Source organism: Phragmites australis, chromosome 3 (assembly GCF_958298935.1).
Source record: "Phragmites australis chromosome 3, lpPhrAust1.1, whole genome shotgun sequence".
Taxonomy (NCBI): Eukaryota; Viridiplantae; Streptophyta; class Magnoliopsida; order Poales; family Poaceae; genus Phragmites; species Phragmites australis.
The window spans coordinates 441,709-465,474 of NC_084923.1; the positions used below are offsets into that span (position 1 = coordinate 441,709).

A 23,766-nucleotide genomic window follows, 5' to 3' on the forward strand; every position below is an offset into this window, starting at 1 on the left:
TTATGATTTTATCTGCAACCTACGTTGACACCCTATTAGAGTAACATATTTATATCAGAATTATTGTCTATTTATATTTCAATATTGTTGATACATTTTAAGTTACCAGGAGTGCCTAGTGAAAGATCTAGTCATATAGTCGGGACTATCTTATTCACCTATATGGTGTGGTATGTGCATTGAAAGTATCATTTAGGACTATCTATAGGAAAAGCTCAGATCCCGTCGTGGTACAAAACACAATGTGATATTAGTGATTAGACAATCTCTGCAGAGATAATGAATAATGAAGTTTGAATATAAAAATAATTTAAGTTTATTTATATATGTAATGTCTTTATCTTGTTAAGTATTTTATCCTCTTATTTATCTTGGATGTTAAACAAAGAATCTCAAACTTATGACCAAGATATCGATAATAGTGTAGTATTTAATATTTTATTTACATCAAAATAAGTTATATAAGCATACATTTAATCATGTAAATTATGTCTTCTTATATAAATAAAGCTTCCACTAGTTACTCTGTAAACCACATTTTTATTTAAGTATTTTTTTTGCCTTAACATAGTTATGAATTTTTAATCTATAATTTTGTAACGGGCATATATTTGGGGCGTGACATAGCATGAAAAAAACACAGGGCACCGTACCTGTACGAGAGAGAGGGTCGTTTCAGCTGGCATCTCTCGCAAAACTGGGACTTCAGGCGTCGTATCGTATGTAGAGGTTGGGTGATTCTTGTGTGCTCGTCAAATTAGAACCCCCGGTGGAAATCCCACTCTCCATGAAACCCCCCCGCAGGAAAACATGTTTACAAGTTGCCAAAGCATAGGATTAATAGCTGGATCATTTCATAGGATTTTTATAGAATTATGCATGGCGTGCTACTTTGGTTCTGGAGGAGTACCTCAAGGTTGCATCGCATGGCATTACATTTTGATTTGGTTTGGTGGGCAGGAAAGTTGCCAAAGCTGAGGACAGGATTAGGTGAGACTAAACGGCATCTTAATCTGGGTTTGCGTCCACTAAGTCCATTGTAAGCAGTGGCGAAGCTTAGGCTGAAATTTAGAGGGCGCTGATGAAACTAAATGGTTTCAAACTAGATCACAGAGGGAGCCAAATCAATAAAATATAATAGATTAGATCAAAATACACTACAAAATAAAAAAAAATACACTATAAAATATAGAAAATTTGTTCAACCAGGAAAGTCACAGCCAACTAGCCAAGCATATGCATCGACGTGCCCTGCAAGCATCCACGACCCCAACCAACATAGCTAACCCCACAGGCCCAGATAACTTCGTTGTCATCTCATTTCACTGGGTCATATCCGAAATCATAGATTGTCTTGCAGCTTTTTAACTGAACCCTGGCCTTCTTGATCGATGCATCGTCTTAATTTCATTCTCCCAGGGCTGAGGCTATTATTTTCTCTTTTTGGCCAAACTTAATTACTGCAAATTCAACATGTACGTGTGCAAACTGTAATTAGATACTACGTACCGACTGTCAAAATATACTCCTCTACAAGCTAGCTAGCTAATATATTTAGGACAGATATACAGTAGTGTATCGATCAGTGCAGTACCTCATGTAAACCTTGTACAAATAGCTGGCTAGCAAGCTCATGGATGGATTCAACTGCACGTAAACATACAGCAGCTAGAAGCTAAATAAGTATATGATGCATGGTAACGCTTGCCATGCAATGCCGTCCTTGATGAATATTGGGTTCACAGGTCACACAACCATGCATGCCATGGCAGTTCAATAATCAACCTTTTCGCTTGTTCACTTTCGGATTGGAGGTACCCCAGCCCAGCTGTTGTCTGAACTGACAGCTCGAGCTGATGATGTTCCAAGGAGACCCCTCCTAGCTCACTGCTGACAATATGTAGTAATCCAGGCTGCTGGGTGGATACACATCAAGGTTGGACTATATTCATCACTCTACTTCATTTCATTTTAAATAAATAACCCAGGGCCATATTTACCTTTAATAAAGCCATCCAGTACTGATGACAGTACATACACAACTCCTGGTGTCGATATATTGTTAGAAAGACACAGCAGCACCCCATAGTAATCTAAGCAGATAGATAGCTCATCAAAACTATATACAACAGCTAGGAGCTTTGTGTTTGTTTATACAGAATCTGGTCTTCTCACCGTCTTTGTGCATGAGTACTTCTTCTTGCATGGTACCTTACCTACTCGACGGAAGTACACTACACTACACTACACTAGCACAGTTCCTCACTTTATTCTACTCTAGTCCAACTCTGCTCTAGACCACCAATCTCAGCTCAGCTTTAATTTCCCACCTCCAAAGCTATCACATACAACGGATTTACATAGGATATACCATACCAGGAACTGAGCCACACGACCATGGAGGTATGATACACACCATCTCTAATTAATCGATATAGCAATGCGCCTGGATTGCTTGCGATGCCATCCTTGTATTATTCACAACCTGCTCAATCAATCTTCACTTCTTCCCTTTTGGAGCTAGGCCAGCCATTTTCTGGGCATCTACTGCCTCCATGGCCCTTAGTCTTGGAGACTAGTCGTGTGTGAACCGAGTTCTGCACTGCCATCATATCCTTCATGCCATCGTGGAGCTGCTTGCACAATGCGTCAAGAGCTAGCATGGGGAATGGTTCCTCAATAAGAACACCAACCTGAAATGCACTAGTGTTAGTTGTAGAATACAGGCAAGGGGCAGGGTGAAATACGGAGACTCATAAATTGGGCACAACAAACTGAGTATTGGATTTCTGAAGATCAATCGGCAGACTTGAGAGAAACATCCACTGCCTAATATGCCGATTACCAAGTCATCCCAAATTACACTAGATTCTCCAGCTAAATAAACAGCCTGCTGCTTAAGCTGTTTCTTACAAACTCCAAAGGTCGATCATCCACAAGTTGATCTGTGACTAATTTTGTACTGATAAAACAAACAAATGCCCATTTTAAGGTCATTCTAAATCACATTAAAACTACGGACCTCAAAGTTCTAGTGGGAGTAATGTCACCATTCTGAAATGAGTTAGTGGCCTTAAACTTATAATAGCATGAAGCCTGCTAGTGTTTTGTAGCAATACGATGAATTTTTGCACAGTTGAGAAAGCAAGCATGAGTTAGTGGCCTTAAACTTACTTCCTCAATGCAGAACAATGAGGCAGCACTGACAAAAGTAGCCGGGACAACAATCCATTTACATTCATCCCAGAGTATCACTGGAAGTGTAAGATGCCACAGAACAAGAAATCTTGAAGTAAGCCTAGTGTACGACAGAGGAATAGGGATCCCGATGAGCTGCTCACAAACACCAATTCCTTCAAGAAAACAAGACAGTTTAGACTCCTACAATCAAGAAGATAAATAGCATTAGGTCACAGAATTATATGGTGCCTGGTTTGCAAACAAATATGTTAAGACCCAGACAGTATAAGGTAGTCACCTGACACCTCTAATCTCACATTTACAAAAGCAGGAGCAATGTCCAGTTATTTACAGCTAACTAAACTACCAAGCACAGAATTTGGCAATGACAAGATAGAATAGTTACCATGATGCTCCGCTTCTCTTCGTCAAAATCTATCATTTGAAGGCTTTGTGAAATGAACTCAATAATACAGCGGGGCCGGTGTTTCGATCCCAGAACAACATTCAAGTCATCTTCTGCAAGTAAACCCTGAAGGTCCTCTTTTACGTCCGAGTCACTAATTATGTGACACTGAAAGATGCCATCAATTGTAACAGTAAGCAGTGAAAACAGAGTGAAATGAGCAATACGCTCCAGGACTCAATCTGAAGTAGCAGTATTAGAGTACCTTGAGCGCGACGGGGAAGGCGAGGATGTAATTGAGGAGCGCGCGCCTAACCGGTTCGTCGTCACCGTGTGCTCCGCCGCGATGAGAAGGATGATGCATGACCATCCCAGCGAGGTCCGCGGCGCCGGCGAGCACGCGCATCCACGCCTTCCGCCCCTCGTCGAAGCGCGCGTAGGAGGCCTCCGTGCGGAAGACGAGGAGGAGCGCGAGCGCGGGTGCGGTGAGCTGGTATGGGAGCGGGGACGCGGTGAGCGCGTAGGCGGGGAGGAGCGTGTTGTAGGTGGCGATGGCGGTGGCGAAGGCGGTGAAGGCGGAGACGGGAGGCACGAGGGAGAGGATGACGCGGGAGGAGAGGGAGGAGAGGAGGTGGCGCAGGTGGCGGCGAGAGCTGCGGTGGTCGCGCCAGGAGGCGTGGTTGTAGAGCGGGCGGCGGTCGCGGACGCGGCGCTCCTTGACGGAGTCGGCCCAGTCGGGCACCGCGGAGAGGAGGGAGAGCAGCGGGTTGGGGTTTGGGGAAGGGGCTTTGGTGGCCGGGTCGGGGAAGCAGCGGGCCACGTGGAGGTGGCGGCTGGGAATGGTCGAGTGGTGGTGGTGGCCGCGAGGGGTTGGGGGTTTCGGCGCCGGAGCCGCCGCCGCCGCCATGGCCCTGCGCTTCCGTGGAGTGGAGTGGAACCTGTGGCGGAGGAGCGGATGTGGCAACAGAGGCCACATCTGCATGACAGGTGGGGACAGGGTGATATTTTCAGGGACATTTCTAGGGAGAAAATATGTATGTGAAATGTGATTGTAATATTGTTTCTGATGCAACGACTAACTTAGGCCATAAATAGAGTGTCTAACGTTAACATTGGGCGTATTTAGTTCTAAGGATTGTCATTTGAGAGCCCTACTTATTTCGAAGCATTGGTTTTAGTAGATAGAACACAACTCTGATTAATTTGCTATTCTGCTCTTATGTTCCCGCAACTTCTATTATAATTTCGAACATGGCTAAAGAAGAAATCATTTGCATCGAGTAGTCTGTTTCTTGTCTAGTTCCTATTGTGCTGTCTAGGCCAACTTTTTTTGGCAAATTTCCGTGGGACGTTTATATAGATGTAGTGCCCATTGTTGTACTATTGGACTTCTACCTGCTTAATTGAACATCTGAGCTCCTATCATTCCGAAACAATATAACATTGTAGAAATGTAACAATTAAGGTCAGTGGTGAAATGATAATGTCGCTCCTTAAACGAAATAATATTTTTCTACCAACAACATTAGCAAGTGTGAAATATAAGGGAAAATGCAAACAATTAAGTGTGAAATATAAAGAAACTTTAGCTACGATCATGACGTACATATATACACCCAGTTTTATATATAAAAAAAGCTTTCTAATTAGTATATATACAACTAATCTATATACGTCTTGAGTCCAAAAGAGAAGCTACAAGTGACGATACATGGTCTCAAATATTTGGTGACGAAATTTTACATTATCAAACCCACTAGGAACCACATTACGTCTAGAATGCATTCTTTAGATTTTAGAGTCCATTATGTGTTTTCTAAATCTGTTAAAAAGCATGGGTATTACATAAATTCTTGTAAAGGAGACACAAAAGTAGCCACAGAAAGCGCCGCAATATCTCAAAAGTTTTTTAACCATTTGATGTAAAATATTTTCATATTTTCCAAAGCCTAATCTTACCACAAAATTCCAAATGTTTCATTCTCCAAAGGGTTTATCTCAGAAACGATAATAAGAAATTAAAAGTCAATGCTCTAACATAACTATCCAAAGTTTGATATTTGCAGGGAAATATCTAGAGAGAAGATATTTATGTGAAAAGTGGTCGTAATCTTGTTAGTGATGCAACTACTAACTTAGAGTGTCAAACACCCACATAAGACGCATACAGGTTCGAAGGGATGGTCCTATTGAGACCCGTAGCTAATTGCTATTCTGCTTCTGAACTCTTTCTCTACTTATAATTTAAAATGTAAAATTTTATAGTTGTGCATAAAATTAAGAACATTGATAAAATGACAATTTTGCTCCTTGATTGTTGTCATACTTGTTGATTCCATTCTTTTTCCCTCAAATGCAATAAGTCTACCAACAACATTTTCAAGTGCGAAGTACAATAAATAGTGTGCCTCAAAATCGTGGAACGAATTACATTTATAACAGTTGAAAAGACTAAAATGATTTATGTTTAGAACACACAGGGAACACGCATTGAATCTTCCACCGTCCCTGTTGTGCCTGATGGATCAAGTTGGTAGGAGCACGATTGTTGATTGTACGCTCCAGTTGTCCCCAGTATGCATCTGCCTTTCTTTGTGCCTGAAACACCGACTCAAGTATGGAAGCCCTTGATGCATGTGCCTGGGTGGAATGCATGCCTCCACCAACGCTTTAGCTCAACGAACTCCTACCCGGCAAATACAAAGGCGAGGGGTCCCTACAGCCTTCCAAAGAAGGTCGGGATACTTGCCCCCTTAAAAAAAGGTGAATTGTAGTGCGCCTCAACTTGCAGAAGCATTACAGTTGCATCAACTCCCCATGACCGATGAGCACTAGCTTACCTATTGGTTGAGTTCGTCGTCATCCTTGCCCATGTCTGCTCCGATATGATCCTCAGTTAGGATCGTACGTGCGACCCTAAATTTGCCAATTTTATTCTCTTATTTTGGAGTAGATTTTGACTCTCCCACTGCTCCGACTCCAAGAGGCGACGCCTCTCCTCATTGGCCTCAGCCATGCCGATTGTGATCTCTACAAGTCAGGTGGCCATGGCAACTCATGTTCATGTGGTTCGAGTTTGGATTGCAGGTGGACGCACGCGCGATGCCGTGGCAGCACAATTGCAAGATCGCTCTGTACTGGATTTAGTCGTATTCCATGACTTCGGACATTTTTAGCCTTCCAGTTTGAGATGTGCACCTCACATTTAATCGCCATATCTTTAACCTTTCAATTTAAAGATGACTAGATGCCTCGGAAAAAGTAAAGTCTTAGTAACATATTCCCTTTATATAGTACAATCTACAATACAGTTAGGAGAAAATGACATCGAGCCGAAGGCAAGTTTTTACACAGAATACGAGTCCAAACCAAATAAAAAATGCTTCTCAAGCTTCTTCCACCAGCCACGATACATCAAATGGTCAAACCTCTTCGATTTCAACCACCACCAACTATTAGATCAAAGAATACAAGTGTGATTCAGTGGGTTACATCTCGAACAAAAACAAATACATGACTTTTGCTAACAAGCAACTGCATATCTTCCTAAGCTACACAGGTCCCCCGGGGTGTGTTTTCTGGGCCATGGTTGAGGAATGGATTAATGTTCCATTATATACACAATCGCTCCCGCAGGCCCTAGAACAAAACGGGGCGAGGGTGGTATTATACATCGAGGCCGCCCAATGAGGTTACGGTTTCCACTTCGTTGTACAAAATTCCCTCAAAAGAATTCTTTGGTGGCTGACTTGCACACAGCAGCAATGTAAAAGACCATAACTCTGGTGCTAACAATTGAACCTAATCTGAAACTTAGCCGTCCTTGCCTTCAATTCACAAAAACAATGGTACAGGCGTAGGCGTCAGCTGTCATCATCTAAAGATCCAATGTAGGTTAGTTCTGTCCTCCTCACCCTCACAGCACCCTTGAGCCAGCTGCACGCTTTCAGATTAGCATGATCACCGGTGATGCCACTGGTACCATTGCTTCCAGATGATGTGGAGGGGCAGCTTGTGCCATCTTCGAGAAGGGTCCATGGATCTACCTCCATCTCAGGATCTTGGGAAGGCAATACTGCTTTGCTTCTGCTTGAGATATTGGTAGGCACCCAACTGAGAGAACTCTTCTGTTGAGGACCTGAAGTAGATGTACAGCTCTGGAGTGGTGTTAATGCAGCCAAGGACAACTGAGGAGGTTGACATGGTATAGATGGGTGCCGACATGGTGGGAGAATTGGCATGGCTGCTTGGATCCTCCGTCTGATTGTTCCGGGCAACTCCATGTGATCCAATGCAGACTGCAAGAGAAATTCAAAATTAGAACATATGATATGGGGTCAACCACTTGTAGCACATGATAAAGGATACATGAAGTGCGAGTCAGTCACTTGTAGCATATGATAAAAGAAAAAAACATTTATGAGGACAGATGCAACAGTCTAAAAGAAAACTAGTATAGACATTTACGAATTTAAGCAAATGAACTAACCTGCAAGCCCTCAGCTGCTTCACTATCAAATGCGGAGAAATCTCGTTGAGTTCTAATGGTCGACTTAGAGGCTGACCTTGACTTAAGCCAACTTGGCTTGCAGCTGCCAAGAAGTGCATGGAGAACACATAAAAGCCTCTCAAAAAGACTTTCACCAGGGCGATCAAGCAGGACATCCAGGGGAGGTTCCAGCAAAGAATCCGCTTCCCTCCTCAAAGCAGTTGCATTGGTAGGAGGAAGGGGCAAATCCGCATCTTCATAAATCAAGCGTGTTGCAAGCAGGCCTAGTATTGCAGAAGCAAGTGTATGTCTCATGCTCCTAGAATTTCCATAGTCAGTATATGTAAGAATAAGAGAGTGATCATTAGCTATGAAAGGAAACTATCCCAATTTTCACTTGAGGGACAGTAACACCCTAAAATATCAAAGGGAGCAACCAATCCATTATACAAAAAAGCAAAGGGCTAAAGAAAAAAATTCACACTACTAATCTAGAAAATGTAATATTACATGCCACACAAAAAGAAAAAACACTACGAATTTTCTAACGGATATATTAGTCATCATAAAAGTATAGTTTTGACTTGTTCATTTATAAGAAAATCGCATTTAACAAATACTGCATTGCACATTAAAAGTGTCTCACAAAAGCTCGCAAAATAGGTATATTCAACACAGATATTCAAGCAAACCCCTCCATAATATAAAGATATGTGCTGATATCATGTCTTATATTCCAATAGGTATAAGCAAACTTTTCATCATATATACATTGTAGCTGTAAAGATCTATATTTTTCCTGTTAAATGATACCGGTCAAAATAAGGTTTCCTCAGGGTTCTTGCAGGCTGCTAGAAGTGTACCACAAATCAGTAGGCACAAAATAACTCTACATGCTTCCAAGAACAGAGACAGGCACCCGTTGCCAGGGATTCAGCCAAGGGTCTATGCCAAAAAGCCCATACCCCTAGAGATTTTTTTTTTTTCCAAATATAAAGGGCATGACTCAGTCCAGCCTGGAGTGTACCAATTTCTGACTTCGCTCTCACATGCTTAAATCAGCAGTATACATAGGTTCGCTAAAAATGCTCAGAGTGATGGTGTCTCCTAATTTAATTCTTTTTTCCAATGAAGCCATGTTAATAGCACCTGAAGATGGAATTTCACCTATCGCACAATATTGTGTGTGTGGAACCCCAATGAATAAGTAACTTGTGTGCATTATTAGCTAAGAAAAACTTTGAACAATGCCACACAAAGCTAGAGTATCTGAAAACCCACAAATAGGATCAAATGCTGAGCTCCTCTAACAACAATAACAAAGCCTTTTAGTCCCAAGCAAGTTGGGGTAGGCTAGAGACAAATCCCACAAGATCCAATTAAAAAGATGATAAGAAAACAACAACAATAATAAAGGCACTAGTAATGGTAAAATATAGTAAAAGACAATAAGCTCAACTCCAAAATAAACAATATTTAACCTCACCTTTCTGCGATAATTACTGGAAGCAATCTAATGATAAATTGGAGGCGCAACCACAATGCTGCCTGCAGCGCAGATGCTGAAGGAGGATTTGGATCATTACCAACCGGAGCTCGCCTGCCAATATTTGGACTTCCACCTCGAATTCCTTTACGACCACTGGATTTGTTTGATGAAACTTCATTTCCCGAAGGAGCTTGTTTAGCACCGTTTCGTGCTATTGCTTTGATATGTTCACTGATAGCCCCCATCTGTTTGATCAAATCACCAGAAAGTATACCGCGGATATCAGCAGAACTTCTGTCGATGCATGGCAACACTAATTCAGCAAGGGCTTTCTCAGTTAAATATTTGTTTATAGATCTAATCCCTTCAATGCTTCTATCAACACTATGAGAGGTAGTCTTACTAGGCTTTTTAGTATCAACAGTGTCATCCACAACTTCTCCTTCCTCAATTGAAGTGACTTCCAACTTCCTTTTTGTGGTTTTATTAGCTATGACATCACTAAGCAAGCTGGACCATCCCCATGGTTTCCAAACCTGTGCCTTTGTTGAAAGCCCTTTTCGTTGGGCGATATGAACAAGCTGCTGTCTTGTGGACCTGCGCCCAAGAATGGCATCTTGCCCTTGTAAGATCCATTTTACATCCATGACAAGAGACTCCTGAAGTTTTCCAAGAAGGTGGACAACTTCTGAGTAGAGAGGAGCAGCATCAGGTCTAGCAAGTAACCTTGATAAAATGACTTCAGTAAACCCTTTCTCACTTTCAGAAAGAGCAAAACTCTCAGCAGTAGGGGACAATGACCGAAGTGATTCAAGTGCTGTCTTGCCTGCTGCAACTTTTTCCATAAGAGCCTGTTCATCTAAAAGAAGCCTCATCTCAACCCATTGCCAATGGAATTTTGCAGGCTGAAGAGTATCGAGTAGTTGCATAAGCCTCTCGGAGAGTTTTAACTCAATATCTTTTGTTTCACAAGGCTCGGAAGCACATGAGCCATCCCCCTGAATAATTGTTGGTGTATTGCAATCAACAAGAGCATCCAGAAAAAGCCGGGCACGGAGAGGTACAAATGACATTATTTTTGAATTCTTGTCTGGGCTGTGACTTTCGAGCATCGCTGCAAACTCAGAATCACCAACATCAGAAGCAAGAAGATCGTACAGCTGATGTGTATTACGGAAGCAGATATCTCGAAAAGGCTGATGTCTGCTAATATCATTTATTGCGTTCAACAGAGACGGATAAAGCTGCACATCTTCACGGCTAAAAATATATCGTCTCCAAAGAACCATGGCAAAAATTGAATAGGCTGGAGGAAAGACCACACTTAAAGGAAGCATCTGCTGCAACCTTGAGAGTGCAAGAATGTAGGACTCACCAAGAATATCTGCAATAAGCCCATCATAAACAGTTCTGCAATTTCCCAATAGAATCCTAAACCAATGTACCAAAACTTCTATGGAATTCTCCATCCTGAAAGTTCCAGTAGAGCGGGATACACCATTTGTACTTGTTTTCAAACTTCTTAGGAGCTGCAGAATGTCCAAACCATCTTTTATTTTTAGAGCAGCAACTATTCGCTCAAGACTGACAGCTCCATGAACAACAGCTCCTACGACAAGAGCAGAAACAGCAGCAGCTACTTTTGTGGTCCTCCCAACAAAGCCTTTTCCTGAGTTGCTTAGCTCACTTGTATGATTTACGTACGCATCATGGGCCTCAGGAGATGGTTGAAACTGATTGCGGTGGATCTTTGGAGGAGCAAAAGCTGTTGTCACAGCTGAAGAAGCTTCAACAGCCAGAGCTATTTCAAATACACGACTAAAGCGATCCCCAAGAGCTTCTTTCAGTAAGCAAAGAGAATTTATGTGGATATGCAAAATGTGCCGAACAAAATTTAGCGAATTATTCACAGAATGATCTTGATAGTTACCTCCTGTGAAATCCAAATGTTTAGCTATGGCATGCCCAGCATTGACAACAACAGCAGAAACAGCAGAAGCAACTATTGAAGGGTCTCCATCTGGATTTGCACCCCCATTTTGCCTGATACATTCTACCAAGCCCAAGACAATGTCATGTGAAATTTGATAGCTATCTTCTTTCTCAAAAGAGGGTGGACTTTTGGGTGATGCAAGAATTTTCTTTTCCTTCAAATTGCGTTGAACCTCATCAGCTTGCCGCTGCACTATCTCTTTCATATTCTGCATAACTCTTAAACTCTTTCCATTCAACTTTTGACGGAGTTGCTCATCAATCTCCTCACCTGCTGAAACCCCCGATGAAGAAACCAAATCACCGTCAATTGACCGCCCATTATCAAGCTCAGCTAACAGTCGCTGATCACATGTGGTCCTAAAATTTTTCTCCCACCTGCCCACACTAGCCACATCTCTGTATTTCTTTAAAAAATATCGGACATAAGCAAAAGCTGCTGAACCAAGATGTCTGCCAGTTGCTAACAAAGAATTTCTGTTCATTGAAGCACTTAGAACTTCGGGCAAGATATCAGTCGCAAGAAGTATGTTCTCGTACCTGTAAGCATTGCATAATAAAGAGATCAAAACCATGTAACAGCATGACAAAGTTCAACATGTTAGAAGATAGGAATGCAACCATCACAATCGATGGACACTAAGAGCCTCGTCTAGCTGGTGACTAGAAATCCCTCACTGGAGTCATCAATAATCATTTTGCTTGCTAACTAATCACGTGACATATGGTTTAACCAACAACTATCTATGCTGCAGCATATCTGGCCTGTTCCCCTTTCCACCTTTTCACATGATCACATCATAAAAGTCTACTAGGTGATGCCTAAAGTTGGTCCCACTGTGTGGATATCTCCCTTTTCACACCTGGAATGCATTATCTGAGTCCAACCCAAATAGAAAAGTAAATTTAAGTGACACAAATAATCTGATGGGAATCAAATAAATTTGCCGTCGTTCCCTTTTTTAAGATTAATTCTACCTTGTTCACTAAAACAAGGTTTAACTGAACAACCGACAAGTACACTCAAGATAATATATCTGGAAAATTAAAAACTTAAGCATGTCTATGTATAAAACCAGAAACATAAGGTAGATCTCATAAATTGCAGGACATATCACAAAAACAAAAACAAAAAAGAAAATAAGGATGCAAAGCATGCATGTACTCCTGCAATTGATAGAGAAAAATGGTCAATATTTTAGAGTGGTCAGCGGAGATTACAGAGATCCCACAAATATTCTATTGCTATTTTACTGCAAGCGCCCCTTTGACATGTGTTTGGATTAGAGAAGGCCTAAATAAACTCAAATCAGAATGTGCATTACATTTTTGTATTTTACAGTGAACTACATATGCCGAAATAAAATAACAAAAGAGAGAAATAATATCCCCTAGTGTCATTAAAATATTACTCCCTACGCTCAGAGATGTATAATGCTTTAGAAAGAGTGGTCAAGCATCCTTAACTTTGATTGCTAATATTTGGTACTTTTTACTAAAGATATTACTATGAAAAGTGATGGCCTGAAATGCTTATTGGAAATTGTTTATTGTCCAAAACGTCATATGCTCTTGACCTGTTTCCCATTTGTCTAAACAAATCATTGCATGAAAACTTTTGAAGTACAGTAGAGCATCAGGATGAAGATGAACATACCTAAGCAGAGATGAGAAGACAAGTGCCTCGCTGACCTGACAAACTTGGTGTTCTCTGTTCTTCATATGCATAGCACTCCTCCCAGTTTGACCTGAGGAACCCAATCCACCACGAATTTTTGCCAGCAACCATACAAGGAACCTTGCACCAGAGACTAAATCACAGCATGTATCCAGTACATAGAGAATTGACAGCAGCTCTTCATCACCTAGCCTCCATTTGGATACAGTTTTATCGTTAGGCTGTACGGAAAGGGTGCTTATGGAATTGGTAGCTTTAGAAGCAGTCATTTCATTTCCTTCAACAAGTTGTCTTACTGATTTCAACAGCCACAAAGAGATAGATCGTCTTTCCAGCAATCTAAGTCTCTTTAGTGACTTCCCAACTTCAGTCAAATTTGCCATCCTCATGTGATCAACATCTTTGACATTGTCACCATCAACACTAGGTTTATGGTGGGGGCAGCTCAGCTTGCTCTCACAAACATGACTAGTAGACGCCCCCTGGCTACCTTCAATTCTAGCAGCTGCAAGCTGTGCGAGACTTTGTGTTTTACGAACCACTCTTGCCCTACCCCTAGAAGTTTGCTTAACAGACTTTGCGGGTTCAATATTGAAAGATTCATGTAACTTTGTCCCTTTCCTCACCCACCAAATATCTTCCTCGTCTGATTGAATCAATGGAAACCCTTGAAAAGGAGAGGCGCTATCATCCAGTTTCTGCCCCTTAGATCTCATACAATCCTCACAGCCATTTTTCACTTCTCCAGTATCAACTTGTGAGAGCATTTTAGTCAATGATCCTTGAATGTTTGTTTTGTTTTCGCAAGGTTCTGATTCCACTGGGTGAGGATATGTAAAATGCAACAGCCTTGACACCAGAGCTTTTACATCTTCTACTTGTTCTGGCACCCTTCCATGCTTATCACCTCCTGATGCAACTGGAAGATCACTCTGCTTCCGAAGGAAGGAAATTGAATTATAATCTCGTCTGCTATTTGCATCAAATGAGTGGCCATTTGAAAGTTCTGAAAGCACAAGGCGGCGCTCACTCGAATATGTTGACATCATCTCGTATAATTGTTGCTCTTCAGAAGTGCTAGTTTCCTCAAGAATATCAAATAAAGAAGACCCAGGAAGGTGCTTCAAAGTTCTGTGATGCCTCCTTTTTCTTTCCACATCCAACATTGTGTCATTCTTGTCAGTAATTCCACTAATAATTAGCTGCCTAACATAAGCTTGAGGATAAAATATACCATTGCGGATAAGTTCTATTATGAGAATATCCACCCGCGTATAACCAGCAGCACTGCTAACATCATGCTGATCCAACCAACACACAATAATATCATGCAGTGGGCCAGGGCTTTCAAAGATATCCTTGCTATCCTTCTTCTCGTCCACATTCTTTGCATTATTTCTCAATCCAGAGGAATCATCCACTGCAACCGCAGCTAAACAAGCATCGCTCAATGAAGAACCTTTGGCAATATTATTCATGACAGTGCGAGTGCTACTCTTAGAACGAGGCAAGTTATTCAGCTCATCCATTTTATTCTTCAAGATAGACACTGCCACATGTATCTGAGACAAATCTCTTCTTCCTGTAAATTTTACATTCTGGCAGGGAGATATACGGCAATCACGGTAATCACATGTTGCCCATTCACAAAGGAAAAATATAGAACAGATAAGGGATAGCTCAACAGTCCCAATCCACATCAGAGAAGACTGCAAACAAGGGCTGACTTCTTTAATCCATCTCTCTTCCATCAATGCATCAGATAAATCATTAAAGAGTGAAGAATATGCCACTGTCAAATTTCCTGTGACAAGAGCCTTGTCCAAAGCTTGTACCACTTTGGCTGCACCACGCGCTTGAAGGTTAGGGTTGGCAATGGTAGCGAGATCAGATGCACGCTTCTGAATTGAACAAACAGCATAACCACAGGATAAGTACCGATACGCATCACGCCTCCTAGAACTAGCAATTCCACCACCACCAGTTATCTTCAACAAAGCACATCTACCATATACATCAGGGGCCACAGATGACGGAAGAGGAAAGCAATCCAAAGAAACGAATGTATCTGGCACTGCAAGTACCATGTATCGCAGTAACTCAGCTATAACAGAAGAAACTGATTGCCTTTTTGGACTGTCAACACCAGAAGCATCATTGAGACGTCTAACTAATAATTCCACAAACATGCGTACATATGTTTGTGAGAGAGTGATGGTGTCAATCAGACCAAGTACAATAGGCAAAAGAAGCTCCAAAACGTCAACTGAATCTCTCTCCTGAAGGAGATAAATAGATCAATAATTGCAGTTGATAAATAGGAACTGAAACATTATGTTACTTAATCTATCAAACATAAGTACCTGAAGTTGGTTAAATAACCACTCAACAAGTACCGACGGAACAAGCAATTCTTCTGTGAGATGCCATTGGATGAGACGAACCATATATCGCCATTTGAAGTGCACCAAGGGTTCTTCAGCATCACCAGCAGCTGGGGATACTTCGGTTTTCATTTTTATTTGATTGGTTCCAGCAGTAAGGCCTGGTGATGACTGCTCTCTAAAAGATGGAGGTACAACAGCGCCCTCTTTCAAACAAAATTCGTCCAAAATCTGTTGTAAATATTCGACAACATCCTTTGTCCACTGATTAGATCGTTGATTATCAGAGGCACCTGTTGAAATACTGTTGGATGTAGGTCGGGCATGTGGCTGTAATTGAATAGACATCATTACAATGATTTAGTATGTCATTTGGTAGTAAGCATGCAATAGGTTAATAGAGATACAAGAGGTCACAAACCTGATTGAGGTATGTAACTTTCCCAAACCATGTTGCTCTTAGCAATGGGACATTATATCGAGTGAGGACTTCAAAAAGTGATTTTCTACGATAACCATGAGGAACATGCTCAGATAATGAACGCAGTCGCTTATTTGGCTGGGCAAGGGCCTGCAGAGCAATGATGCATGTAAGAAAGGAGAGTACTTAATGTGGGCGAGCTGAGCTTATGGCCACAGCACCAGTATAACGAAAGTAAAAACGACGTTCAACACAATAAATTTATAAATCAAATCTTTAAAGCTGTAGTATAGGCCTTTGGACCGATTCTACGGATGCAACTCTTCCGATTCGGTAGGGGAGGTGAAAAAGGCTAAGCTGCATTATTTCCCAAGTAAAAGAACTGCAACCTCAAAAAATATTGTACAGTTGGAATTTTAAAATGTCAACATTCACCCCCATAGTAAGGAAGGCAGTACTACCTTCATTCTCAAATCCAATAGCCTTTAACATGGGTACTTTAGTAAAACACCACCTTGAAAACCTAAAACGATATCTATTTGAGAACAAAATCAAGTTCCTAAAACGACATCTATTTGAGAATGGAGTGTGGTGGATTGGTGGCTTAGGAGTCATTGATTGAGTGTGGCAGAAATCAGGAGGGGTAAACATGTCATGGACAGAATAATTTATTGCAACCTTGTTCTATGTGCCAAAGGCTAAAACGACATAGAGAACCGAGGTAGTGTGTCCTTAACTGCTAGGCCTACAGTTCAACTATCAAAATACTCAAAACGAAGCAAAACAGCTAACTATCAAGACAAGCTTGAGAAAAATGTTTTGCAAATTAGATAGCAATACACGAAATATCCACCGAGATCCCATTGAAAAGAATATTATAATAACAAATGGCAGGTTAGTTTTCTCAACCTCAGCCCATTTTCTGCGTGTGTCCTCATTACATGGCCTTTGCTCTGGGTAAACTCCAGACTTTATCAATAGAGATCCGGAAAGAGGAACTCCATAAACTTGGCCAGCCTGTTGAAACAGGAAGAGAATCATTTTTTTTCTGTTTGACACAATATCAGGAGTTAAGAGGATAATTTTGCATGCACCAACACCGAAACAAAATAGCAAATACACCAAAACAAAAAGATGGCACAAGTACCTTTCTCTTTTGAGCACGAGATTCATTGATAGCCCTCAACCTCTTCTTTAGCGCCTTCATCAAACAATGAACACCACAAAGTGTTAATCGTAGCCTTAACTGTGCATGCCATACACCAAACAAACAAAAAAATGAAAGGAAAAGGGAAAAGGAAGGTTTGTGGAACAAAATAAACTATAAGATCTTATCTCGTACACTGTCTACCAGCATGAAAGGCTTAATAAATTCCTGAGGAGGACAACAGAAATCTATGCTTCACATCATCACACTCAGCAGAACATGCAGTTCATGAATATCAAAACATGACAGGTAGAACACAATCAATTCCAGGGGTCCCCCCAATTCATCTCAAATACAAAATCAAGAAATAAAGAAAGTCAACCATTGAAACTCAATGCCATGTCTCCTAGCAATTACTGCAGTATCATCCATTTCAAGCAATACAGTTTTATCATGTGCACTCACGCTTACCTAGAAACGAGAATACCAGAACTAAGCTTTTCAGTAAAAAAAAAATGTTCTTTCAGAGTACCTCTGATGATCAGCTGGTGTAAGCAAGCAGTTTATCATTGAAAAGGATTTGCTACCCACAAAAGCAGTCTGTTCTAGGGCTGGTCAACTAAATTTAGTACAAGAACATATGCAGAATGTCATGACATCTAGCATTTCACGTGTTACAGCAAAAAAAGTATCATTTTCAGTTATCTATCAAGACTATCAAACAGCATTGAAGAAAAATCAACCAATTACGAGTTGATGCAGGATTAATTTACAGAGGAGTTCTTCTGTCGCGCAACCATGAATTATGCTAGAACAATAGTTTGCTATACCATTTTTCTGTCACCCATAAGCTTATGCACTGAATATCTATTTTATCCCCCCTTGTTATATATGTCGGTTCATTTTGTGCAACCAAGAAAACAACCTTTTCTATCGTTAGGTCAAAACAGATAGTCTCGTAGGCTAATTCAGGAAAAATTGGAAAGACTGTTCTTACCTCCTTGCACTTTACAACAACATCAGACTTGCAGAAGTACGGGATCTGGCTGAGTACAATCTCTCTAGCTTCCTATCAAGCCCGGGAAAAATTAATATCAGTTACTGTATAAGATTGATGAATATGTCCAATCTCTAGAAGTGAATGCTAAGTACAGATGAATAGAATAATGAATTGAATTTCTGAAAGTCTAAACCTAGTGGAGCAAAAAAATTGTATATGATGTCCATAATGCATTGTATACACTTATGTTTCCAAACACACCTCAATTCCTTCAACAGTCTCCTTATACCCAGATTGCACATACTCTCTGGTTAATGTCTCTTCAGGACAGTTAGGGGTCTGAGGATAGAAGTCAGGCGGCCCAAGCCTAGAAAATAGCCATAGTGTAGAGGGATACCGCATAAGATCAAGTGATCATATCAGAAGACAAATCAATAAGTCTCAACTACAAAAGGACAGTGAGAATGTGTTTTATATGCAAAAATCATGTAAAAGCTGAAAGAAAGGGCAAAAAAAGTAGAGGAAATACAATCAGTCAGAGGTAAGTAGTTAAGCACACAAATTAAGCAAACTCTAGCTCTCTCAGTGAACTGCCTTGAGTCAGAAGTTGCACGTACTTGTTATTAAGTGGATCTTTGTCACACTTTAACTTGTACGGAGCTAGCTGTTGTTGGCGCCTGAAAGACAGCGGTATTAGAAAATGCACAAGGAAAGTTTGAACAAGAATAGAGTGCCGCAAGAGAGGCTGCTACTACTCCCTACAGCACCGCCTCATATCGGATAAGCGAGTGAATTTAGGACACTTATGTCTAGTATCCAAGTAGAAACATGTATTCTAGCCATTAGATATTACAGTAGAGGTCAGAGGTTGACAAAACACGTATTCTCAAGTTGACAAAACACAAATAAGAACAAGAAATGTTTCTATCTCTGCATGTGTGTTGCTTTGGCAGACTGGCAGCCAAAGCAGCTTCCATACAAGCTCCCAGCAGTTCACTCATTTGACCGCACATGATTCTCTGCTAGACCATATACGCTAAAGTATAGTTCAATAGCATAACAATGGTGAGGACTTGATTATCTGCTAGACTGGAACACGCTGTTCAGACTTCTGAAAGCACGATTCTCTAGATAATACATTTTGCATATGTTGTACACTGTGACAATGATAAGAAATAAACAACTAAGATTTGTCACAAGTATTATTTAACAGATGAACTAATCAGTCAGTCTTCAGGACAGATTATGATAATATGCTTGCAGTGGAACAGGGTGGCTTAGCTTGTACTTGATTCAATCAATAATAGAATCAGCATCGAGGGTTTTATCGATTCTTATTGCAAGCACTACCATAATAATACAAATGTAAACAATACACATTCCTCGTTATCTCTGTATAGAACGTTTGCTTATTTAGGGGAAACAACATGTAACAGACTACTTTCTTGAGGCTGGATGACAGTTTCCATCAGGATTAAACATTTATTCTGCTGATAGGCTGGAAAAATCTAAGTATAGCATGGAGCCAGTTTGTTCCGAAGTTGGATAACGTAAACAATAATCTACCGTTATGGTACTAAAGGAGGTACATGTGTAGCCTCATTTGAAGAGTTACAACATCATATTGCGTACTCAGTCATTACACCAAGTAAAATCAGACCAGACAGAGTGCAACTCACTGTCATGAGTCACTACCAATTATGTTAAAGACTTAAAGCACTGAATACATTGCATGGCTAAACGCGGGGGGGGGGGGGGAGTCACCTCGAGGTCAGGGGGTAATTAGCATTAGAGAAGGACGACGCTTCCAACCTTGCGCTCTCCCTACCACCAGGCGTGCTGCCGCTAAACCCGGCACTATTGCTGGCGTTCGCGTACCTTTGCATCGCCCCCAGCAAGTCACCTGAATGCTGCCCGCAACATCGGCACGCCAATCACTTGAACAATCCAGCAACACTCGCAAAGGCAAGCTTTTTATCTATTGATTTTTTCTCTCTCTCTCTCCCGGTAGTAACAGCAAGAGCTCCAGGTGCTGCAGTGGTGCTCCCTCCAGGCGAGGTCGCTCCAAACTCGATCCCTGCACGGAAGCACGGTAGACGAGGTCAGCGGGAAAGGCCGGAAAAGGCAGGAAATTCGAATAAAAAAACAGCGGGAAAGGAGCGACAGATCGCGGGGCGGCGAAACCCTAGAAGCGGATGAGGGGAGCCGCCTCAGCGGCGATTGGAGGGGGGATCCGCGCGCGACTGACCCGGATTGGCGCGGCCCCTGTTCCCAAATCCGAGAGTAGGGTTTTAGCGGGCGGAAGAAAGGAAAGATAAGGGAAAGAGTCACCTTGTGCGAAAATGGGGCGGAAAAAATGGCGCCCGAGTTGGGGGAAGCGGGGAGCTAGGGTTTGGGGGCGGATTGGATTGGATGGGAGAAGTGTAGAGGCGAACGAACGGGAGCGGGGGAGGAGTGATTAGTAGTGGATCGGGGAAGGCGGAGCGAGCGGAGGTAACAAGCTGCTGCCTGATGCGGGGGGTGCTCGCTCTCGCGCTCCCTCTCACACACAGATACAGAGATGTAGTCAGATGACTCAGATGTATGGCAGCAGGCAGGGTCGGGAGGTGGAAGGAAGCAACAAGCGAACTCTGGTCCGTGACGTCGGGGTGGAGAGGAGACGAGAGGCTGGCTCTCTCCGGGTTTTTTAATTTTGGTTTATTTAAAACTACTATTTTATTCAAGCACGTGAAAACTGAATTTTTAGAAACTGTCATATTTGATGATGCTAAATTTATTGGCGTGATCTCCCACATATGACACGTCAATTTATTTGGCGTGACCAAGATGTCACGTTGGTATGATGTCGCAATAACCAGTTCATGTGGCATGTTTGAGTCGCGTCTGTATTTTTGCATAATCGGTTGGTATACTAAGCCCCTTAACGTGACTAAGGTATATATCGAGGGTCAAGTTGACTCTTCGCTCCCGCACGCTTTTCTTCCTCTCTAATTGCTTTCTCATATCTTTCCTTTCCTTTAAATCTTTCAATAAATTTAGTAATTTTAGACTCAAAGCAAAGAAAATTTCACTAGAGAATACTCATTGAAGGTAAATATTCTATTTTATCTATTTAATTTCGATTTTTTTTTCTGTACTTGTAGTTGGTTTTGGAGTACCTAGGTTTGAAGATAAGGCGATGTGAAAATTAAAATTTGGTAAGATTAGCTATTGTTTATTTGTTATTGTTTAATGTTTAACCTAGCATGTTTATTATTCTTGTATGGGATCATTTCACTCTCGTATGTGTTGGTGTGAAATTGACTGTTCCTAATATAGTGTGTAGGATTTGGTAATGTTGAATGTATAAATTTTTTGTGCACATTGAAACAGTAATTGTTTGGTATTCGTGCAGTTGTATGGTATGACTTTCAATTTATAGTGTATGTAAAAGTGGGCATAAATTGGTAAAAAGTATCCTGATGTTACTTGCAAGGATGCCCATGTTCCTCCTGCTCTCTCCATCCCGACCTGTGACTATGGTAAACCTATTGTTGTCCTTCGGTCGTTACATGAAGATACTGTTGGCCGTGCTTACTACCTGTATAAGGATTATCGTGTGAGTATATATTTATTTTGAGTTATGGTAGAAGCATATCTCATTACTTTTACTGACATTGTGTTTTATTAATTTTCAGGAGTGGGAGATATGCTTCTTCTTTTAATGGATTGATGGGTCTAAAATGTATAACCCTATGATTTTGAAGGTGAAACGGTTTATCTCAATATCCGAAGTCACACAACAAATTTATTCGTTGGATTCCTCCTCCACCAAATCCTCCAAAAACGACGGATAACGAGAAGTGCAAAGTGCGCAAAAGACGTCTACCGGATCCTCCGTTATGCAACTGCAGGAAGCATAGCATGTAGTGTGAACCTTCTGAGAGATCTCCTTACTTCCGTCGCAAAGTGGTGACAAAGGTAAAAAAAAATACGCATGTTTGGTGTTCATAATTTGGGTGTATATCATGAAATTGAATGTGGCGGCATGGTGCTACTTGTAACTATTGGGATTTACTGTACTATCCCAATGGCAAATGGATAGAGGACCATAATCAAGTCAAGGGGATAGGGTGATAGAACAATATCGTCCAAGGAAGTGCAGTTGTGGTGTTTATGCTCCATACGAGATAGTGTCCTCTAAACTTGGTGTGGGGTACTACTGCGGGTATGTTGTTGATAAAGACATGGTTTGTTTGATGTATATTATCTATATTTTTTGTTTTTATATCATATGTTGGTTGTACCTTATTAATGAGAGTTCGTATGAATTTGTTTTTGAGAATAGAGTATGCGGAGATATTTATGAGAGGAGTACCTTAATAAAGATGAGGCAAATCATGAGATCGTACGGAAGAGTAAGCATCGTTCAATGGTGCTGTTAAGCTATCTAGACAACCGTAAGAAGTCAACTCATAATTTTTATCATGCTATGTATCCCCAGCACAAGAGGAGAGCTATGGAGGTTGAAGAGGCAACGGCTAATATGGTGCAAATAGAGACAATAAAGGCTCTTATTGCTAATTTACTTATGGTTGTCTTGGACGATAACGATGATGACAATGATGATGTGTTGCTTTATGAAGGATCGAGCGATTAGCATGCGGGTCAGTTCGATGGGTATATTGTTGGTGTCCTATATTAACATGCCCGTCCACCGGTAGCCCAAGAATCATGATCACATCCTGCAGCGTGAACGTGGCCTCACCGCAAGGGAGGTGGAAAGTGTGTGTCACCGACCTCCAACGGTCCACTAATGCACTCAATGTCGCGTCGTCGAACATCGGCAACCCCGATGTCACCAACCTGACCAACAGCAAGAAGCCTACGCGATGAATGTATGGTGCGTACCTCTCATCCCACCGGAGAGGACTGTGAGTGCGTACCTGAAGATGTCTCAGCACCTGAAAGGTACAATTCAATTTGGAATTATCAATTACACATGCACGCCACTTACAATTATACATAGCAGCTACAGATATTTGGTACCTTGCCATTATGGACAATGAGGTGTGCTCGATGGTCCCCATCATAGAATGTCTCAAGGAGAGAGAAATCAGAGTGCACCATCACCCTGCAATATAAAGTGTCAAATAGTCATTAGATATTTAACAGAAAGATCGTAATTGGCATCATATAGAAATATTTAGACAACGAACAAAATGCATTATTGAATAGATCACTACTACCAAAATACGGTTTACTTCCCCCTTCTAAAATTCTCTTTTTTCTTATGAATTGCCTGATTCCTTAGGCCCTTCTTGTGTTGTTCCATCATGTGGCCAAACTGATGACATATGGAGCAACGTATTTTAATTGACGCTTCATCAAAGTCACCAACCCCGTGCATGTCATCACTATAACCATTATTAGAATCATCCATCTTGTATTGGAGCCGTTTTCTCTTTCTCCTCCCTGGTTTTTGTTTCAGTAGACCACAATCAGGCACATAATCATCATCATTGTAATCTGGCCATTGCGAAAGATCAAGTAAAAGCTCGAAGGTGGACTCCCATATCTTCAGAGCCATTCTCTTAGAAT

At 41.3% G+C, this 23,766-nt stretch overlaps 2 protein-coding genes across 5 annotated transcripts; both read right to left on the reverse strand.

Moving 5' to 3' along the window:
- Window positions 1-2,084: 2,084 nt before the first annotated feature.
- Window positions 2,085-4,572, reverse strand: LOC133911350 (voltage-dependent chloride channel 1, chloroplastic-like). The gene is made up of 4 exons (XM_062353555.1): window positions 3,852-4,572; window positions 3,587-3,754; window positions 3,175-3,381; window positions 2,085-2,693 (listed from the first exon to the last, which is right to left on the reverse strand). The coding sequence occupies exons 1-4, from the start codon at window positions 4,566-4,568 to the stop codon at window positions 2,490-2,492; spliced, it is 1,296 nt and encodes a 431-aa protein (XP_062209539.1). The 5' UTR covers window positions 4,569-4,572; the 3' UTR covers window positions 2,085-2,489.
- Window positions 4,573-6,855: 2,283 nt separating this feature from the next.
- Window positions 6,856-20,830, reverse strand: LOC133911351 (mediator of RNA polymerase II transcription subunit 12-like). 4 transcript variants are annotated; one of them, XM_062353558.1, is made up of 14 exons: window positions 20,518-20,829; window positions 20,371-20,451; window positions 19,951-20,263; window positions 18,804-18,863; window positions 18,448-18,553; window positions 18,184-18,255; window positions 17,187-17,240; window positions 16,949-17,056; window positions 16,040-16,189; window positions 15,598-15,948; window positions 13,214-15,513; window positions 9,562-12,096; window positions 8,076-8,394; window positions 6,856-7,884 (listed from the first exon to the last, which is right to left on the reverse strand). In XM_062353558.1, the coding sequence occupies exons 3-14, from the start codon at window positions 20,070-20,072 to the stop codon at window positions 7,450-7,452; spliced, it is 6,612 nt and encodes a 2,203-aa protein (XP_062209542.1). In that variant the 5' UTR covers window positions 20,073-20,263; window positions 20,371-20,451; window positions 20,518-20,829; the 3' UTR covers window positions 6,856-7,449. The 4 variants fall into 4 exon arrangements, with proteins under 4 accessions (XP_062209542.1, XP_062209541.1, XP_062209540.1 ...); XM_062353557.1 differs by having other exon boundaries at window positions 20,351-20,451; XM_062353556.1 differs by lacking the exon at window positions 20,371-20,451.
- Between the last annotated feature and the right edge of the window lie 2,936 nt (window positions 20,831-23,766).